The following is a 19,137-nucleotide window of genomic DNA, read 5'->3' on the forward strand; positions in this document are numbered from 1 at the left end:
GCCACCCTTTGAACATGTTTTGTGTGTTTAGCCCCTGCAGAGAGTAAAGTGTGGCTGTCTACCAACACTAGATCATCCAGTCGACCCTGTGACTGAGTTCACTGCTGGTTGTTCTAAACATTCTTATAGAGGAACGCATGCTCAGTCTTGCATGAGGCATCATTTCCAAAAGATGTATGAAAATTTTGACTATCAAGTATTGATTGACTATACATTTTGGTAGTAGTGTCTGAAAATGTTTAAATCTGACTGAATTTGGATAGGCTAAACCTAATTGAGTGTTAGGGTAAAACCCCTAAATGTGGCTGCAGCTGTGAAGGTTAAAAATAGGACTTTTGGACATTGATAATGAATCCCAATTGGTGTATGAGGTTTATGGTAATCGGAGTGTGTTGATGAGACAAAGTGTGTACCGGCTTTGATAAGCCAGTCGGCTAGATACAGAAATACATGAATGTTTTTTCTGCGTAGATGCACTGCTAAGCATTTGGTGAACACTTTGGGTGCAGTGACTACTCCGAATGGAAGGACGTTGATTTGATGGTGTTTTCCTGCTATCACAAACCATAGGTATTTGCGATGTGCTGGGTGAATGGGGATGTGAAAGTAAGCGCCCTTTAAGTTTAGTGTTGACATGAATTTGCCTTGCTGTAGGAGTAGAAGCCCCTGTTGAAGTGAGACCATATGGAAGTGTTCTGATAGTATGTAGTGATTTAGAGGCAGTAGATCTAAAATAGTCTGCAGGAAGCCAACCTGTTTGTGAATATGACAGTAAGGGGAGTATACCCCTGACACTTCAGGTTGTAATGGAACTGGCTCTATCGCTCCTCTGAGTATGACAGCTTGCCCTTCTTGTTTTACTAGTTGTTTACGCTCCAGAGAGTATGTGGGTGTGAGGTGGAATATTGGAAGGAGTGGTGAGGAGCTCCAGGCAATAACCATGTTGGATAATGTCCATCACCCACGGGTCAGATGTTATCGACTACCAAGTGGAAAGAAACTGCTGCAATTGTCCCCAAAAAGGTGCAGTATGATTGGGGGAAGGAGACGTTAGTCACTGTTTGATACTGTATGGGGCATTACGGGTTGGTGTACCTTTGCCCCAACCTTTGAAGTGGTTACCTCTATAGTCGCCTCTGAAATACCCTCTAGATGGAGAGGTGTGAGTTTGTGATCTGTAGGGGGATGCAGAGGTATCTGTAGATGTCGCTTTGGAACCTGCTCTATAGGAGAAGCGATGAAAGGCCCTACGAGGAGCAGGTGTTTGAAGTGACCCCATGGATTTGGTAGCCTCACCTCCTTTTTCATTTTTTCTAAAGTCTAATCTACCTGTGGGGCGAAGAGGTGCCCTTTATCAAGAGGACATCAAGAAAGCCTGCTGGACTTCTTGTTTAAATCCAGAGACATGCCTGCATAGGAGCACACTAGTTTTAATGCCTCTGGCGGCAGGATCTGCTGAGGCCAATGCGCATCTGAAGGAAGAATTGGAAATTAACTTCCTTTATGAAACTTGTTCATGCCCTTTCTTCTTTTGTGCCTCTGGGGAATATTGGAGCAGTTCCTCCATTTCGCCCCAGTGAGTTCTATCGTATCTAGCCAATAGCCCTTGTGTGTTAACAATCCACAAATGATTAACAGACTTTGAAGCAACAAGTTTGCCCGATGCATCAATAAATTTAGAATCCCTATCAGGAGGTGGTGCGTCCGATGTAACCTGTAAATTGGACTGTTCATATGCATTTGAGACAACTAGATAGTTGGGTGGAAGCTGGCCTCAATTAAAAATTGGGTAAGATGGTGCGGTCCTATGTTTTTTTTATCTACCCTAAGAGTGATATTAAGATCCCTAAAGATATCATCTGCGTGACGCATCAAATATTTAAGCAGATTGAGAAGCTCTGTATGTGGTTTAAAACATCTCAAACAAAACATCTTCCTGAGAGGGAGGGTTTGGCAGGGTGTATAGATCTGGATCCTGTGGAGGGGGGGGGGGGGGTCCATGTCGAGATCCAGCCAGGGGCCTGGTGATTGTGGTGCGCCATAAGTGTCATCATCCCCCCACCATACGCACCTGGGTCTCTATGTGGAGATCCCGGAGGAGTAATATTTAAGGGATCCTGTGGTGAGGGAGTTGTGTGCTATTTGATTGTTGGTTTACCCAAAATATAGTAAACTAATTTTATTCAAAAATTGGTACTCCTCTTCTCCTACTTTTGTACATATATTTTGATAGAGCTCTAAATTGGTCTGTGAGTAATATTGTATATCCTTATACCCAGACCCCATGTAGTTGTATTTATTTAATATTGTGTCCATTATGGATACAAGTGAGGATATTAAATTAATCTCTTGCTTTTGATTGAACTGAGACAAATTGGGCCCCTCCCCCCCCCCCGTGTATGTGAACATTGTTTTGCTGCTGCCGATGGATGCCCAGCATGGCAGACGAGGCCCCCTTACAAAGGACCCTTCTTTAGGGCCCTGTTGACTCTTCTGATTGTTACTGTTGATACTCATTTGGTAGCACTTTGTGCACATAGTTTACACTTTTTACCTCTAGCTTCTGCCACCTTCAGTTTCGCACCACTTGCTCCCAGTTCCCAAAGGACGCACAAGTGGGAAGGGACCCTGTGCCTCTCACTGGTGCCATACTTCCATGCACCCACCTCTCCATATGTATACCCTTTAACATCTGTGCTCTCGGCTGGATTAAAAATCCAGCCTACTGATTTGCACTCCATGGCAGGCCTTCACCACTGTCCGCCTCTCATTGTGTAGTGCTGACATTACTGGACCTGGATACTGGTGGGAGAGCAGTTATGCTTTTGTATTGAACAAATCTCACATTGTAGTATGAAACCTTGTTCATTGCCAGTGCTTGAAATACGTTGGGTATAGAGTTCACTGATTAAAAGGAAGAACAAAATGCGAAGGTACCTTGCAATATACCTATACCAGTCAACCACCACACCTTCCTGCCCAACTGCGCAAGATGTTTATAATGACTTCAGGGTTGTGGACGAAATGTGTTGATGAAGCTGGTGACCTCTGTATGGAGTTTCCAGCCCTTTTACATCCATATATCGTGTAGAATTTCTGCCCAAATAAATGCAACAGACTTGTCACCCAACCTGTGTTTGCTAGGACTTCATTTGGGTCCGACGAATGTCCAACAGGAGTGCACATTCACTAACCTGGTATTACTTCTTGAAAAATAGACAATTTCCAAGAACTGGAAATACCCTTCTATCTTTCGATTCATTGATCGATCGAGAAACTTTTTTACCTTGGTTACTGTTTAGTGCATAGCCCTGAAGGTGCTGGGAGTATAGAAGAGCAATCTCAGAATCTACTTCTGATGGATACTTCTAACCACAAATTCCTCACCTCTAAAATTCACCCACATGCCAGACTGGATCTGGAAGATTTTTTTTAGCAAAGGGCCTGCATGCTGGTATGTGGCATTGTGCGACTCTGCCTCAAACCAGATACACCCTTTATTGGACAGCAGAAGCCACATAAAAGCATGCTGGACTCAGTTCCTTTATTTCCGCACCTTCATTAGCAGATCCAGAGCTAGCACCTAACTTTTTCTCCTCAGTTGATTGTTTTCTTTTCGTGCTAAAAAATATATCCAGTGTGCAAGGGAACATGTGTCCTCCTTAAACTACAGGGTAAACCTTGCAAACAGATGTCTTTGACAGACCCACACCATGTATATCTCTGGTGCTGGGTTCTAGTCACAATGCCAAGACTTGAGCAGTGTGCCCTTATGCACAACAAGGTGACTTGGGATCGCGAAGCCAAACTCTACGTTGCTGAACACTGTAGGAAGTCCAGTTCCCGTCTCATCCTAAACTGAGGTCGAATCAAGCAGCAACCTGCCCCTGTTGATTCTCACTAAAAGAAAAGAACACCTTGCTAGAGCCACTGTTCAGAGCTCCAACTTTCTTTTGGGGAGTTGTATTCTGACCAAAACCACTCAGCCTTTGGTGATGATGCAGATGGGAATGAATTTCCCCCCACAATATGACAACAGAAATTTCTATTTGGCCCTACAAGAGGCTAGTGGATTAGGCACTTCCCCTAACACTGAGATGGGTTCTCCCTCTGGCCTCTCAATAGAAGAGGCTGTGTAATTTGCCGTGGTCATCAGATGGGCAGCTAAAGTCCTGGACTTACTGTTGCTGTCTGTTGAGGTAAAAGCCAATGATCTCACTGAAGTTGTACAGCTTGAGCAAAACTCGCCTGAGCCCTTGCTGCTATTCAACGTAGTCCTGACTGACATCCTTATAGACACCTGGGCTAAATCTTGTTCATGCCCTTCTGTAAATAGGCAGGTAACACAATGCCTCAGACCTGCACCAGGAGAAGCTGCGTTATTGAAGCACCACTGTACTCTGGAGAGCCTGGTGGTTCATAATTTAACTGACAGGATAACGCCAAACCTTTTCCTACGACCCCTCCAGATAAGGAGCCAGAGACTTTTAAGGTATTCAGGAAACTAGTGTTCTCTTAAACTAGCTTCGCCCTTCCGTAAACACCAGCTGTTTGTTGTGTAGGCATTCCCACACATCAAGGGACTCTGTTGTAGAGATTTTGTCCAGAGGAATAGCATGCCGGCTTGGTGCAGACCGTGAACGATGGTCAAGATGTGGGAAGATAGGTAATACGTTGAAGTCTGATCTCGACCAAACCTCAGGGACAGTCAGCATCCTACTCTTGTGTACCTCCTGCAGCAGCCTCCATGCTGCTTTAGTTTGAGTCCTGCAAATAGTTCAACAGGGCTAAGCCCTGCTATTCCTTTCCAACCCCCGTCTCTTCACCTACTTCTGTGCCACTCTTTAGTGACCACTTGTCCATTTTGCTGTCAACAGTTTAAGCTGTCTTGGTGAGTGCAGCCATTGAGAGTTTCAGCCACGGAAATGGAACAGGATGCTACTTTAGTTATTTTCTTGTGCTGAAAATGGACTTGTACTATTTTAGATCGTTGACCTCTCTTTCTTCCTGCGGAAGGACAAATTCAAAATGCGTAATACACGCCCCCTCCCCAAAAGGGTCAAATAAAATAAAGATGACCTGGGGCCTGGCTCGCCCCAGGGGTAATATGAGGAATCTCAGTGGAGCGTCATACACTTGTTTTCGCTTTCTGCATATTTTTGGCCCCTGTTGGGATGTATTTTCTCCATCTTTGTGTCACTGTTCTCCTGGTGGCCATGTCTAGCTGCTCTAGCCGCTAAAGAGGTGCATTTTTTCAGAAGTTGGATTCCCTGACTCCCTGCATCAGCCTTCTCCTCTGCCTGTCTCCTGGTGCTCCTCTTCTAATAGTGTGGGCATCTTGCGCAGCCCCTCGACAGCCAACCAGCAGAGTATTCTCCTGCCTGCACTTCCCTTGTTCTTATAGCCTCCTGGCTGTCTTGCAGAGCACCTATCGGGGTGGGGAACAGTGGAGTCCAAGCAACATAAACTGCCCCCAGAGAGACCTATCCTAGTCCTGGCGGAGCTAGCTTGTGACAAAGTCCTTAGTCCATAATTGTAGTGCAGAAAGTGGCCCCTTTATCTAGCTGGGCATTCGTTGTGGTCGCTTCCCAGGTCCAGGGTCTTCACAATTCTTTCTATTGGCAGGGTATTTTAGGATACTACAGCATCCCCCAACCCCTGTTCCAACCGTCCTGTACACCATTGGGACAATCCATCATGGCGACTTCAAGTTTTCTCCTGAAAGAGTTCCTCTTGAGTGCATTAGATCAGCCCCTAGTTGACATCACTGCCTGACGCATTCCAACCAACGCTTAAAAGGCGAGTCCCTTCTGCGTTTGCTCCAGAGTTCTGGCTCCTCCCCTTTTGTTCTAGTGACCTGGGCTGGCCCAGCCCAGGAGCAGTGTGACAGAATAATATTCAGATACATATTTCCCCCACACCCCTTTTCTCTCCCAGGAACTTGGTCAATCACACCTTTTTTGTGTGGAGGCCTGTGCTCAATCTGCTGGGTAGCATAGTAATTCACTTGCCCAGTAAGGGGGACAAAAGCCTGGAATCCGATTATGAGCTGAGCCAGAGAAATGACAGTTCTTGAAGTCCTATAAGATGTGGAAGTAGTGTGTTAGGAATTGCAAATTCAAACTTGGTGTGCATGTTTTACTCCACTTTGACACCTTGCTGGACTGTGGATGTGTAAGTGAAATGAAACTGCTAGTTGGGGTAAATGTTGCCTGTATGTATTATGCAGCCAAAGCAATACAGATTTTCCAGTAAGCTCTACAGACCCAACTATCAATGTGAGCTAATATTAGAAGGCCTACCCCAGGTCAGCACCAGCCCTTGCAGAGTCACTGCCACACCAGTCTCCCTAGGCGCAAATACTGGACTGAATACAACTGGACTGAATAAAACTGTAATCTCACACGTATGCACTTGTATAATAATTGTTTTGCCTCTTACCCTTGCTGCACCGCAGCTGCCTGCTCTTAGAGGGATGGCATTGGTGGTAAACACGCTCAGATCAATTACTGTGATTTTACAGTGACAGAGAGTCCGGTAGTGAGACTCCCTCACAATCATTTTTTTTTTCCGAATGGTTTATTATTTGTAACAAAAAAAAAATCCTGGTGGACTAAATGGCCAGAACTTGATTGCTACCTTAAGGAAATAAGTTTCAGTAAAATCAGCTCTGACGAAATTTTGATGGCTCCCTGTGACACAAAAAATAATGTTGAAGTAATAATGCTTATGCATAATTCTCTCTACCAGCCATATCCCAGTTCCGTGTTTGGCAGATTACATTTTTTATATACCAACAAGAACCTCTGCTAGAGACTTCTAGTTGCAGATTCCTTACCTTCAAATAATCCCCAGGCGCCAGATAGGATCTGGAATTTTTCCGTGATCAGTATCCCTGTGCGCCGGTAGGTGAGGCCTTGCAGCTTCTGCTGATGTCCGTTCTTTACTTTCCACTCCAGTTAGCGCAGATACAGAGTGCTTCACCCAGTCAATGTTTGACTGAGCTTTCAGGTTTTGCAGAAGTTTTTTTGAGAGTTCTTCTCTAGATGTGGCAGGGATGACCACTAGGAAGGCTGGCTTCAAGTCCTGTGGTGCCTTATCAGCTCTCGGTGATAGACCCGCAATTTGTTTGCCTCTGGTGCCTGGACTGCAACCACGACACGAAGACCTGTGTCGATTGCTTGGCCATTCAGCCCAAAGGTGTTGAGGGAGCGGTCCCTCAAACTCCTTACTGCTCGATGTGCGAAACCTCAACAGTCTTCATCCCGGCCGAAAGGAAGGTCCCAGGATCAGTCGTGGAATCCAAGATCCTCTTTGCATTCGAAGTAGTCAGCCCACTCTGGTAAGTCCTACAAAAAAGATGAAAAGCAAGAAGTCAAAGAGGTCATAGACTTCACCCGGTCTGTTGCGGTCCTCACATGAGACAAGGGAGCGTCATCATTTGAGGCCGGGCTCCACGGTTGAGCTTGCACCTGGGCTGGCTCCTCTCCTCCCAGAGTTTCTGGAGCCGAGTGACCCCTGCTTGCTTAATTTCAAGAATTTTTTGAGCTATGTGCCTAATATTTGTGTGGCCTGTTCCTGCCAGTGCGCCAGCGGGTTTAGGAGGGGCCAGACCGGTGCTGGTCGATACACCTTGACCCTCCTCGGTTCCGGTCCTGATGACGATACCCCTGGCACCACCTGCGCCCTCTGGCGGTGCCATCCCTATTCTGATTCCTGACTCCAACACCGAGCCAGAGGGGTGATGTTGACTCCAGCGCTGACTGGAATCGAGCCTTCCAAGCAGGAGCCCTGTTCCTATGGGCCAGGACGGGGGGAGGATTGGGAGAACCCTGAAGAATACCAGCCTTTAATACCAACATGGACTGGTGTGAGGCATTGGCAGAGGCCAGTTCTACACTCTTCTATAGATAGTGGCTTGCTTTCTCTCCCTGCTGTGGCTACAGAAGAATTGTTTGCAATGGAGGTGAGCAGGGCTGCCGAGGGCTTGGACCTTAGCCTACCCTTAATGACTGAGGTGCTTCAGTTAGGCGTGACCCCCTCCGAAACACTTCTTCCACTTAATGAAGCCCTTACAGACGTTCTGCTTGGGACTTGGTCCAAGCCTGGCATAAGATCTCCTGTGAACAGGACGATTGCCTGCCATCACTGGCCTGCCCAAAGGGACCCCGATTTCCACACTCAACACCTTACCCTGGAGAGCTTGGTAGTCCAAGACCCTAGATCCTGTGTAAATCCTGGCACAATCCCTACTGCCTCACTCAATACGGAATCCAAGAGGCTAGACGCCTTAGGCAATAAGTTTTCTTCCACCAGCCTGGCACTGCTCTCAATGAATAATGCGTGCCTTTTAGGGTGTTAAGCCCATGCTCTATGGGATTCGGTTGTGCAGGTGCTGCCCATGGTTCTGGAGAAGGCCCAAACCATACTTTCCCAAGCTGTTGCTGATGGGAAAGATGTAGCTAAGTTCGTGAATAGAATGAGCAGATACGTTCCTGTGTGTTTGCCCTCAGCTGTTGCTTTTTGTCTTACATGGCAGGGGTTTAGAAAGGGATACCATGATTTCCTTATTCACGTTTCCAAGATTTGAAAGGCTCTACACTAACCTGTGGGCTGTGTTCAGCCTGCTGTAATTTTACCATGAACTGACAGCCTAGATTTTCTATCATTATCTGTCATTTTGTGATCACCTGTTTACGCTAAATGTCAGAGCCGTGAACCATTGGCAGTACGTTGTGTTCAATGCAGGTGCAAAATAAGTGTACATATATATATTTTTTCAATAATAGTTTTCTCTGAAACGTGTTGGAATTGATGTAGGATGTTTACCAAGTCCTAAAGTTGTCTTTGATTGCAGTTGAAACGAAGACGATAAAGGTAATTAATAATTTCATGTGTTTAGTAGACCGCTTCTTTATTAATTGTGTAGGTAATCTTTATTTCATAACCATTTGGCATTTAGACAAAATGGCTTTCTTTTTCTGGATCTGGTGAATATTTTTTTGAATGTGGCATTTCATTTCGGTATGATCGACATTTGCAGTAGTCAAGAATGAGAGCTTGCCGGAGACATTGAGCAGATGTTTTATGTTTTGGCCATGCTCAACAGCAACCTTCTTCCTAAAACTGACTTATTCACGAAGACACCAGGATGCCAAACGTTACTGCTGCAAATGACTCTAGTTTGAGGAGGTATAAAACTTGCAAAGAAGGAATACCTGTTGAGAGAAGCTACATTGCATGATTTATTTAGAGAACCTTGGCTTTTGCGACAAGCTTTGTATAGGCAACAGTGAATATCAAAGCGATCCAGACAGCCTAAAGAAAACTCAAGTGGACCTAGGAGCAGACTGTAAATCGCATAGAAAAAAATAAAGACCTGTGAAGGCAAAAACCATCTTAATGCTAAGAGAATCGGCAAACATTTGATGTGGTAAAAGTTGAGAAACAGTAGGAAAAATACTTTAGTTGCACATTCATGGAGTAGGAGGAGGAACAAAGAAAAGCTGCTTAAGATCATCCTGAAATAGTTCTAAAAAAAACAAAAAAACTTTTAAACGAACATAAGATTGTGAACTCGACTGATCACACACAGGGATGGCCTCGTATTGGTTAGGCACCAAGTGTTTTCTAAGAGCATTTGTGGTGGGCCTCTTATTATGGTGCGAGAGGTCAATCATACTGGAGAAAGTGTGGAAAATGGGTTGAGAGGAATGGCTTCAAATTGCAGGTTGGCCTTTACAGAACAAAAAATGTGCCAGAGCGGCATTCTTTCATTCCATCACGTGTAAGAGCTGTACTAATTGCGAAAATGGAATTGGAGAGCAGTTGGAACAGAAAACCAACTGTAACAACCAAAATGGGTAAAATCCATGGAAAATAGAGTAGTGTCACAATAGAAGAAATGGTGTTCCTATTTTCCGATTAAACCTATGTGAGGACTGTGCCCCTCAGTTACCTCCGGTTGATGCAGGTGGACCTACATGTTAGAACCTGGAGAGCCATGGAAGCCTCACCATACACAGCAAATCAACACTGTGGTCAAAGTATTAGTTACACCCCTCAACTATTGAAGACCTTGTGCCGTTGCTACCAGGGGTCTGTCAACTAGACGTGACTCCATCACTTTTCACACCCTATCATTTTACTTGGACGTCAGAGTATTTTGGGGGTGCAAGGACATGGACTGTTTGAAGATATGATGCAGAGTTGGGGCCTTCTCTCTGAGCATCTAGTTGGGTGTGGATGACAGCAGAACAATGCAGAAGAAGGATCTGTGCACAAGAAAGGTGCACAACCATTGGACTGAGGTAAAATAAGGGGTGTGGGGAAGTTTAGACCTAACGTGTACTGATTTTGTATGTTATATTGATAATTATTTTAAAACTCACAATCACCCAGGTGTTTTTTAATGCAAATCCTCATATTTACAGGCTTTAGAAGAAGAGTTGTGATTTTCTTTGGTATGGAAGTGTTCGATCGTTTGCTTAAAAAAGATCCATTTTAAGTACTCAGACCTGTTATAGCATTGCCACCTGCCATCCTCTGCCCTCCCAGTAAGACATTCAGTGATACCATAGGCATGAAAGCCTGTGTCTAGGAGAGTGTGTTTAATCATTGACACTTGTGATACCCAAGATTAAGGGCTTGTGTGGTTAAGTGACCAGACTGCAGAACTAGGTGGCAGATACCACACTAGTACTGCCTCCAAGGATTGTCTCTATTGAGAATTTGGGATGATATGGAACTTTCAAGATACAGCAAGTAATTGTTGATCATATCATTTGCAATGGTCCAATGAGGCATAGCTCAAAGAGGGCTGGCTGAGCTGTTTATGGCATTTCAGAGATGGTGTAGGACCCTCCTGTCCTGTAAAGAAACAGAAAGGGTGGGTTACAAGACTAAGGTTCCCCTGATACATTTGAGAAGGTATCTTGTGCGTGGTAGAGTTACTCCAGCTAGAACTGTTATGAATATAGTGTGTAGTGTTATACAATGGAGACATTGGGTGAAGGATGTACATGTATGCTCCCTGAAATACGGTTGAGCCCACCCTGGCCTTTAGGAGCCAGGGTGAACCCGATGATGAAGCATGACACTAATAGAGTGTGTGAGGGTTACTTTATAAAGAGGTATTGCTCCAAATAGTGGTAGAAGCAACTCATCCCTCGGATTGAGAACTGTGCCTACACATTATACTTTAGTTCCAAGTTTTGGGTTGGATACTTATTGACTGTGGATATTACTCGGGAGGACGTATCCCTTCCCCCTTCCTTTGTGTGGAAGTACCTCTGTACCCTTGAGGCCTGTGGGCATGTTTTGTATACAGCGAACGATGTATGTACCCAGCTGATGTTACTGTTTTTATTTGTATGTTGGTTAGAAAAATTATACATCAGTCGGTGTATCATATATTGAAAACGAAATCCTAATATTTATTACGTTTTATTGGTAAGAACATTCATTAATTTAGATTGCTATTCACATTAACCTGTGTCTTGCGCATTTTGAATTTTGAACAAAGTAATGTGCATCAAAAGGCTGTTAATAAATAGAGAACGCTGTTTTCCTACATAATAGTACATTTTAAATATTGTTTGATTATCTTACTTTTGGCTGCTGGAGGCAGCCAGTCTGTCAAAATATAATGTTGGAGAAAGCATGGACAGATTCTGTAGATAAAATGTCCTGTTTTTTTTCTCATCAGGGAGTCACATTGACTGATATTCAGGAAGCTGAAAAGACTATTGGAAGGAGTCGACCTAGAACAAGAGAGCAAGAAAATGAAGAAAAAGAGAAGGAAGAAAAGCAAGATAAGGAAAAGCACGATGACAGAAAAGAATCTGAATCAAGAGAGGATGATTTTAGGCAGAGATATTCAAGAACAGATGAGGTACTTTTATGATTTAATTCAGCTTTGTTCTGTTGTGATGTTTATGAACATTTGTTTAGTTTCATCTCTAATCACACTTGTTCTCAGTGATGATTCTTCGAAAGGGATGCTCCAAAGTCATGTTAATTTCTGATGGATACATCTGTCTGTGGATTCCTCACCTTATTAATAGCCCTTCTGCGCCAGCATTCCGGAAACTTTTCGTAGCTCTCTGCGCCAACGAGGTCGTCACAGCGTCATGGCTCCGCACACGGCTCCGCATGACGTCACCGGAGCCATAAGAAGACCACGTCGGCGTGATGACGTCAGTTCCTTTTTTTCCGCGCTACAAGCTAACTGATTTTCTGGGACTCTCCTGTCTTTCAACTGCTACTTTGTTTCAAGACTTTATTTGTTATTGTGTCGACTATGTCTGTTCCTAGGAAGTCGGGTTTCAAGCCCTGCAAGGAATGCGGAGGTCACATGTCCATTACTGACCCACAAGATGACTGTCTCTGGTGCCTCTCTAGCGATCATGACGTCAAAGTTTGTTCATCCTGTAGAAAAATGAACCCTAAGGTGCTGAAGGAGAGAGAGGCCAAACTCTACATGTCCACGGTCCAACGTGAGAAAGGAGAAAAGAGGTCGTAAGAGATCGAAGTTGAGGTCGTCGACTTCGTATGGATCCAAGAGAAGGCACAAGAAGAAGAGACCTGGGTCTCGACCTCGATCGTCCAAGTCTCGAGCTTCGAAGTCGCCTTCTCCTGCTCCTCGACGTCGTACCAAGGAAGTTATTTCTCTTTCACGCTCTGAGTCTCCACAGGCTTCTCCAGACCAGTCTCCTGTCTTGGGTTCTCCTGTGCAGTCTCCGGCACCGGTTGATTCTCCGGCTTCGTGTGGGGATTCGAATCCGGTAGAGGAAGAGTTTCCTGCTGCTCCTGTGGCTCCACCTGTTACTCCAGTGGATCCGACTCCAGAGACTCGACGTAAGGAAGTCGAACCGGCGCAGTTTCCTTCGTTCCCGGTGCCGGGATCGGATACGTCGCATTTCATGAATGCACCTATGGTATTTTTTACCAGAGCCCCATGCCCCTCTGGAGCACCTTCGGGTCCCATGGGCCCTTTGGCATTTAATTTGGGCGTGCCTCAGCATTATCCTCCGGTCCCCTTTATGCCGATGGCGCCGTCATGGCAGTATCCGGCGCCGAGGGTGTCAACGCCGCTTCAGCACTCTCCGGCTCTGTCCGGTGTCCCCTCTTCCAGGGTTCGTTCGACGCGGGTCCCTGTCACAGAGCCTACTTCGACGCCGTTGCTGGATCCGTCGACGCCGCGGATAGCGCCGCTGACGTCGCAGCCGAGGATGCGTTTGAGGAGGAACAATATCGGGCTGGTGACATAGAGGAAGGAGAAATTTATGAGTGGGGACTTATTGGAAGATTTGTGTGAAGCAAGTGGTTTGGATGTCTCTTCGGAAGGTGTCTTTGCTTTACAGAAGGCTTCTCCTTCGAAGGATGTAGCTCCTTATGTTGATATCAAGAAGGCAGCTGAACTGTTGGACCTACAGCTTCCTATGGCTGAATATAAGCCTAACCTTTTAACAGAGGTGCTTCATTCTCCTTCTGCGGTGGAACCTCTTTTACCATTCAATGATACTCTGACGGAGATGATATTGGAAGTCTGGAGTACTCTTCTTTCTTCTCCTGTGGTATCTGTTTCCAGGAGATATAGGCCGGCACCAGGGGACCCTGATTTCCTTTCTTCCCACCCGTCTCCTCAAAGTCTGGTAGTTCAAGCTTCTTGTTCGAAGCAGTCGGTTGGCTCGTTCCCTCAAGCACCGGCTGATAGAGATTCAAAAAAGCTTGAGCAATCGGCAAAGAAAGTATTTTCTTCTGCCAGTATGGCATTAAAGTCCACAAATGCAACTTGTCTTTTGGGCAGATATATCCATGCCCTCATGGACTCTGCTAAGCAGATTCTCCCTAAGCTGTCTGAAGAGGATCGGAACAACTTGAGTTTTGATGAACTCCCAGGCTGCTGCTCGACAAGTAATCCAGTTGGGTCTGGACACTGCAGATTCAGTGGCAAGGGTTAGTCTGTTGCCACTAGGAGGAATGCTTGGTTAAGATCGTCAGGATTCTCACCTGATGTGCAAGCTGCCCTTTTGGACCTCCCTTTTGATGGTTCTAAGCTCTTCGGGGAGAAAGCGGACTTGGACTTGCAGAGATTTAAACACAGTAATGCCATTGCAAAATCTCTGGGTTTGCAGTCTCAGTCAAGAGGGTATGGTTATAGAAGGTACCGTGGTTTTGGAAAGTCTTCCTTTCGTTCCCGTCAGCCTCAGCAACAAAACCCTCTGTATAAATCCTACAGAGGTAAAGGCAGAGGTCGCCTTCGTGTAGCTGAACGACATCCCTCTTCCTCCTCCTCCTTTTCCTCTACCTCCCCCGCCCCCTGTAATGCAGGAAAGCAGCCCTAGATCTGCAATCCTGGATCATGTGGGTCCTGTGGGAGGTCGGCCTACCCATTTTCTTAAAGACTGGAGGTTAATAACTTTGGACCTTTGGGTCCTAGATCTTGTGGAAAATGGGCCTAGATCTTGTGGAAAATGGGTATGCCCTTCCCTTCAGGGAATTCCCTCCACCTTACCCTCCTTGCCAAGGGTTTTGCACAGAGGATCATTTGCTTCTCCTTCAGAAGGAAGGTCTCACCCTATTACAAAAAGGTGCGCTAGAGGTGGTTCCGGAGCAGGAAAGGGGTCAGGGATGCTACTCTCGGTATTTCCGGATTCCCGAGAAGGATGGCAGGCTACGTCCTATCCTGGACGTCAGAATCTTGAATCTATTTCTCAAGCAGGAGAGGTTCAAGATGCTCACTCTAGCGCAGGTTCTTCAGGCGCTGCAACAAGAGGACTGGATGGTGTCCATCGACTTGCAGGATGCGTATTTCCACATCCCAATCCTGAAGTCGCACAGTAAGCATCTCCGTTTCACGGTTGGGTCGCAACATTACCAGTTTGCGGTCCTTCCGGTTGGTCTTACTACTGCACTTCGAGTCTTCACCAAGGTGATGGCAGTGGTGGCAGCAAATCTCAGAAGGTTGGGGATTCCGGTTTGCCCATACCTGGACGACTGGCTTCTGAAGGCAGAGTCTCCAGAGATGGTGTGTCGTCATCTGCAGGTAACAACCCAGCTGTTGTACAAATTGTGTTTTTCAATAAATGTACTCAAGTCTCACCTGGTGCCCTCACAGCGCAACCTGTTAATAGGGGCGGTGCTGGATACCACTGTGTGTCGAGCTTTCCCTCCACCTCAAAGGATTATCGACATACAGGAAATGATTCCCTTGTTTTACAATGGAGCGGTTGTTCCAGTTCTGAAGGTCCTTCGCCTGTAGGTCTATACGCTTCCTGTATCCTGTTGGTCAACCATGCACGCTGGCACATGAGGGCGCTCCAGTGGTGTCTCCGCAGGCAGTGGTATCAGCAAAACGGAGATCTCAGGGTCTGTGAGGATCTCCAGAGAAGCTACAGCGGATCTGTCTTGGTGGAGCGTGGAGGGCAATCTGTCTCAAGGAAAGCCTTTCCATCTTCCTCCATCCGTGGCCACAGTGATAACGGATGCCTCTACCCTAGGATGGGGAGCACATCTTGGGGATCTGGAGATCAAGGCTCTTTGGTCTCCAGAAGAAAGGTTGTTTCACATCAACCTTTTGGAATTGCGTTTGGCGCTCAAGACTTTTCTCCCTTCCCTTCGCGGTCAGTGGGTTCAAGTCCTGACGGACAACACTGCTGCGATGTGGTATGTCAACAAGCAGGGAGGAGTAGGGTCATACCGTCTCTGCAGAGAGGGTTTGCAACTCTGATGCTGAACGTGCGTGCGGACAGTCTCAGTCAGCAGTTCTCCGCCGACCACGAGTGGGGGCTTCATCCAGAGGTAGTCCAGCACATGTTCCGGACGTGAGGCACTCCTCGGGTAGACCTGTTTGCCACTTTCGAAAAGGCTCACTGCCTGTCATTCTGCAGTCTCCAGTTTCCAACGCAGGGAGCGTTGGGGGACGCGTTTCAGTTGAGTTGGAGCTCGCAACTCCTTTACGCGTTTTCTCCCATACCCTTGATTCCTCGGGTTCTGAGGAAGATTCGCCAAGACCGGGCCCAAGTTATATTGATCGCCCCAGATTGGCTAAGAAGGGTGTGGTACACGGACCTTCTTCACCTCTCGTCACACCCTCCGCCTCCGTCTCCCTCTCAGGACAGACCTCCTCTCTCAGATGGAGGAGCAAGTTCTACACCCCCACCTTCAGAGCCTGCACCTTCATGCCTGGAGATTGAAAGGGGCAACCTGAATTCTTTTTCTCTCCCGCCTGACTTGGTGGATGTTATATTATCAGCTCCACCAAGTCTGTCCATTCATACAGGTGGTATAAATTTGTTAAGTGGTGCGGAGAGTAATCTATTGATCCCTTAAAAGCTCATCTATCTGATGTTATTTGTTTTTCTCTTCATTTGGCCCAGCAGGGTTTTGCTGTGGCCACTGTAAAAGGGTATTTGTCGGCATTTTTGTGTTTACCTGATCAGCCTTCTTTATTTAAGTCTCCTAAAGTCTTAAGATTTATTAAGGAGCTGACAAACATGTTTCCTCCCACTCCTTTTATTGTGCCCCAGTGGGACTTGAATTTGGTGTTAACCTTTTTAATGGGTTCGTCATTCGAACCGATGCATAGTTGTCCTTAAGACGTTTAACTTTTAAAACGGTCTTCCTGGTAGCTATCCCCTAGGCCAGGAGGGTGAGTGAACTCCAGGCTTTTCTGACCATATATGCTGAAAGGATGGTATTTAGGACCAGGGCTGCTTTTCTTCCTAAGGTGGTGACTCCCTTCCACCTAGGTCAGACCATTGCCCTTCCTACTTTCTATCCTCCCCCTCACCCTTCCAAGGAGGAGGAGAGACTTCATCGTTTAGATCCAAAGAGGGCAGTTAGCTTCTATTTGGACAGAACAAAGGACTTCCGTCAGGATGACCAGCTCTTTGTTGGATATGCTGGTCGTATGAAGGGCAAGGCGGTGCACAAGCGCACTTTGTCACGATGGATCTTCTTGTGCATCAAGAAATGCTACTCCCTGGGTGGTAAGGAGCCTCCTGTAGGTATTCGAGCTCATTCCACCAGGTCTAAATCTTCTACTTCTGCATTGTCTAGAGGTGTTCCTGTTTTGGACATCTGTAAGGCCGCAACTTGGGCCTCCCTCCACACTTTCGCGAAGCATTACTGCTTAGATTCCGAAGTGAGGAGGGATGGCCATTTTGCGTGCTCTGTTTTGCACGACTTTTTGGTATAGAAGGGTGGACACCCACCTCCGGGCGAGGTACTGCTGTGGGATTCTATTCATAAGGTGAGGAATCCACAGGCAGATGTATCCATCAGAAGAACAAGTTACTTACCTTCGGTAGCGCTTTGTTCGAGGCATATGAGCTGCAGATTACACACTTTTGCATAGATCGCCATCTGGTGTTGGGCCCGGATGTTTGGAGTTTGTTTTTCCTCTTGGAAAGTCTTTGGAAGTCACGAGGTCGGTGACTCCTCCTTTGGATCGTATTGCGCATGGGCTTCGGCTCCATCCTCAGATTGGTTTTTTCCGCCATCGGGCTCGGATGTAATCTTCCCGCTCCGGTACCGAAGATTTTCCAGTTCAACGATTGAAGCGGAATCCTCACCTCAAATCGCGGTATTGTTTTGATCGCTATCTCCTCAATCAACGCACCTTCTCATTGACAAATCTTCGGTTCCGGTCGTCGACGGCGGCCTTCGGGCCTACCCAAGCTCCGGTCCTGGCTGATGGAAAGAACTCCATTCAAGAAGTGCCCTCGATGTGGGTCCAAATTCCCCCACACCGATCTTTAGGAGGTATGCAACCTCTGCCTCACCCCTGAACACGAGTCTCGAGACTGACCGGCCTGTAAGTCTTTCCGATCGAAAAAGACTATTCGAGACCGAAGAGCCAGAAGGAACATGGCACACTCCTCGACCTCCGTTCCAGTCGATATCTTCGGAGACGACATCGAAGATCCGGGGCAGCAGCGCACCGAAGACGACCTTGTCAGTGCTTCCGAGGCCGACGAATCCGATGTGGAAGACATCACTCCAGCGCAGAGGGTCGTGAGTACTATACCCCCCCCCCACCACACCCACGCCAAAACCCAAAAAGGCTTCGGTCACGCCTTCGCCTCCAGGCCTAAGCAAGACCAGAGATACTGCTTCACACACCCCACCTTCGGGCCCGGCGAAGAAGCCAAGTAAGCATTCCGGCGGCTCGGGCTCGAGCCAGCCTACCAGCGGTGCCGAGAAACACACTTCGGCACCAAAAAAGAAACCGACCTCTATCTCGAAACCGAGCTCCGCACCAAAGCCTTCGGGGTCGAAACCCAGCTCTTCCGTACCGACGCATCTTCGGTACCGACCAAACCCCATAAGGCCCTCGGCACCGACACTTCCAAGCCGAAGTCCATCTCGGCGCCGACCAAGAAATCGGAGGTTCCCAAATCCGGTGCTAAGCACACTAGCACGGAAAAGCCTAAAAAGACATCGGCCCCCACGTCTTCGACGCCGACGGACCAAACACTTTCACAGGAACTATTTACCCTGGATCCCTTCCAAAAGACTCACCAAGGATCCAAAAACTGGACATTTGGCGCACTCTTCCAAAAAGAGACATTTGGACAAACCAGCTCCGCCTCCACCTCCAAAGAGGAAGGACTCTGCTACCTCTCCTTTCAGAATACCTTCCCCACCTCACCCCCCTCCGCCCTCTCCACCCCCACCTCATCGCTCTCCGACCCCGTCTCCAGACGATGATGATCAGGGGGACCCATATCACGATATAGGGGATGTGCCCCAAGACCCCACCCCTACAGGATCCCCAGACCCATGGGACGACTACAATAACCCAGATATCCCCGATGTCCCACAAGATAGCCTTTATCCTTCCAGGCCATCTCCACCGGAAGACTCATTAGGGTTCCACCACCTACTTCAAAGGGCGGCACACTATCACGGGGTAGACTTGCACACTGACCCCGTGGAGGAGGATTTCCTCCTCGACACATTTGATACCACACATGGGTCTACCTCCATATTACCTATGCTTAAGGGGGTGGTAAAGCATGCGCCAGAGGTTTTTAAAGACCCAGTTAGAGCCAGGGTCATTAACCCGCGCATAGACAAAAAATACAAAGCTGCCCCCACAGATCCCTCCTACATCAAAGGGCCAGCGCC

At 47.0% G+C, this 19,137-nt stretch overlaps 1 protein-coding gene across 6 annotated transcripts in view; it reads left to right on the forward strand.

Annotated features, from left to right (window-relative positions):
* The window catches only part of PPP1R12A (protein phosphatase 1 regulatory subunit 12A), a 1,183,401-nt gene that overhangs the window by 840,299 nt on the left and 323,965 nt on the right, over positions 1-19,137 (forward strand). For all 6 annotated transcript variants that reach the window (XM_085652988.1, XM_085652990.1, XM_085652986.1 and 3 more), the window contains one exon: positions 11,708-11,893. In XM_085652988.1, coding sequence (XP_085509114.1) covers positions 11,708-11,893 — 186 coding nt within the window. The remainder of the gene's footprint in view (positions 1-11,707; positions 11,894-19,137) is intronic.

The sequence above is a fragment of the Triturus cristatus genome, chromosome 4_1 (assembly GCF_964204655.1).
Source record: "Triturus cristatus chromosome 4_1, aTriCri1.1, whole genome shotgun sequence".
Lineage (NCBI taxonomy): Eukaryota > Metazoa > Chordata > Amphibia > Caudata > Salamandridae > Triturus > Triturus cristatus.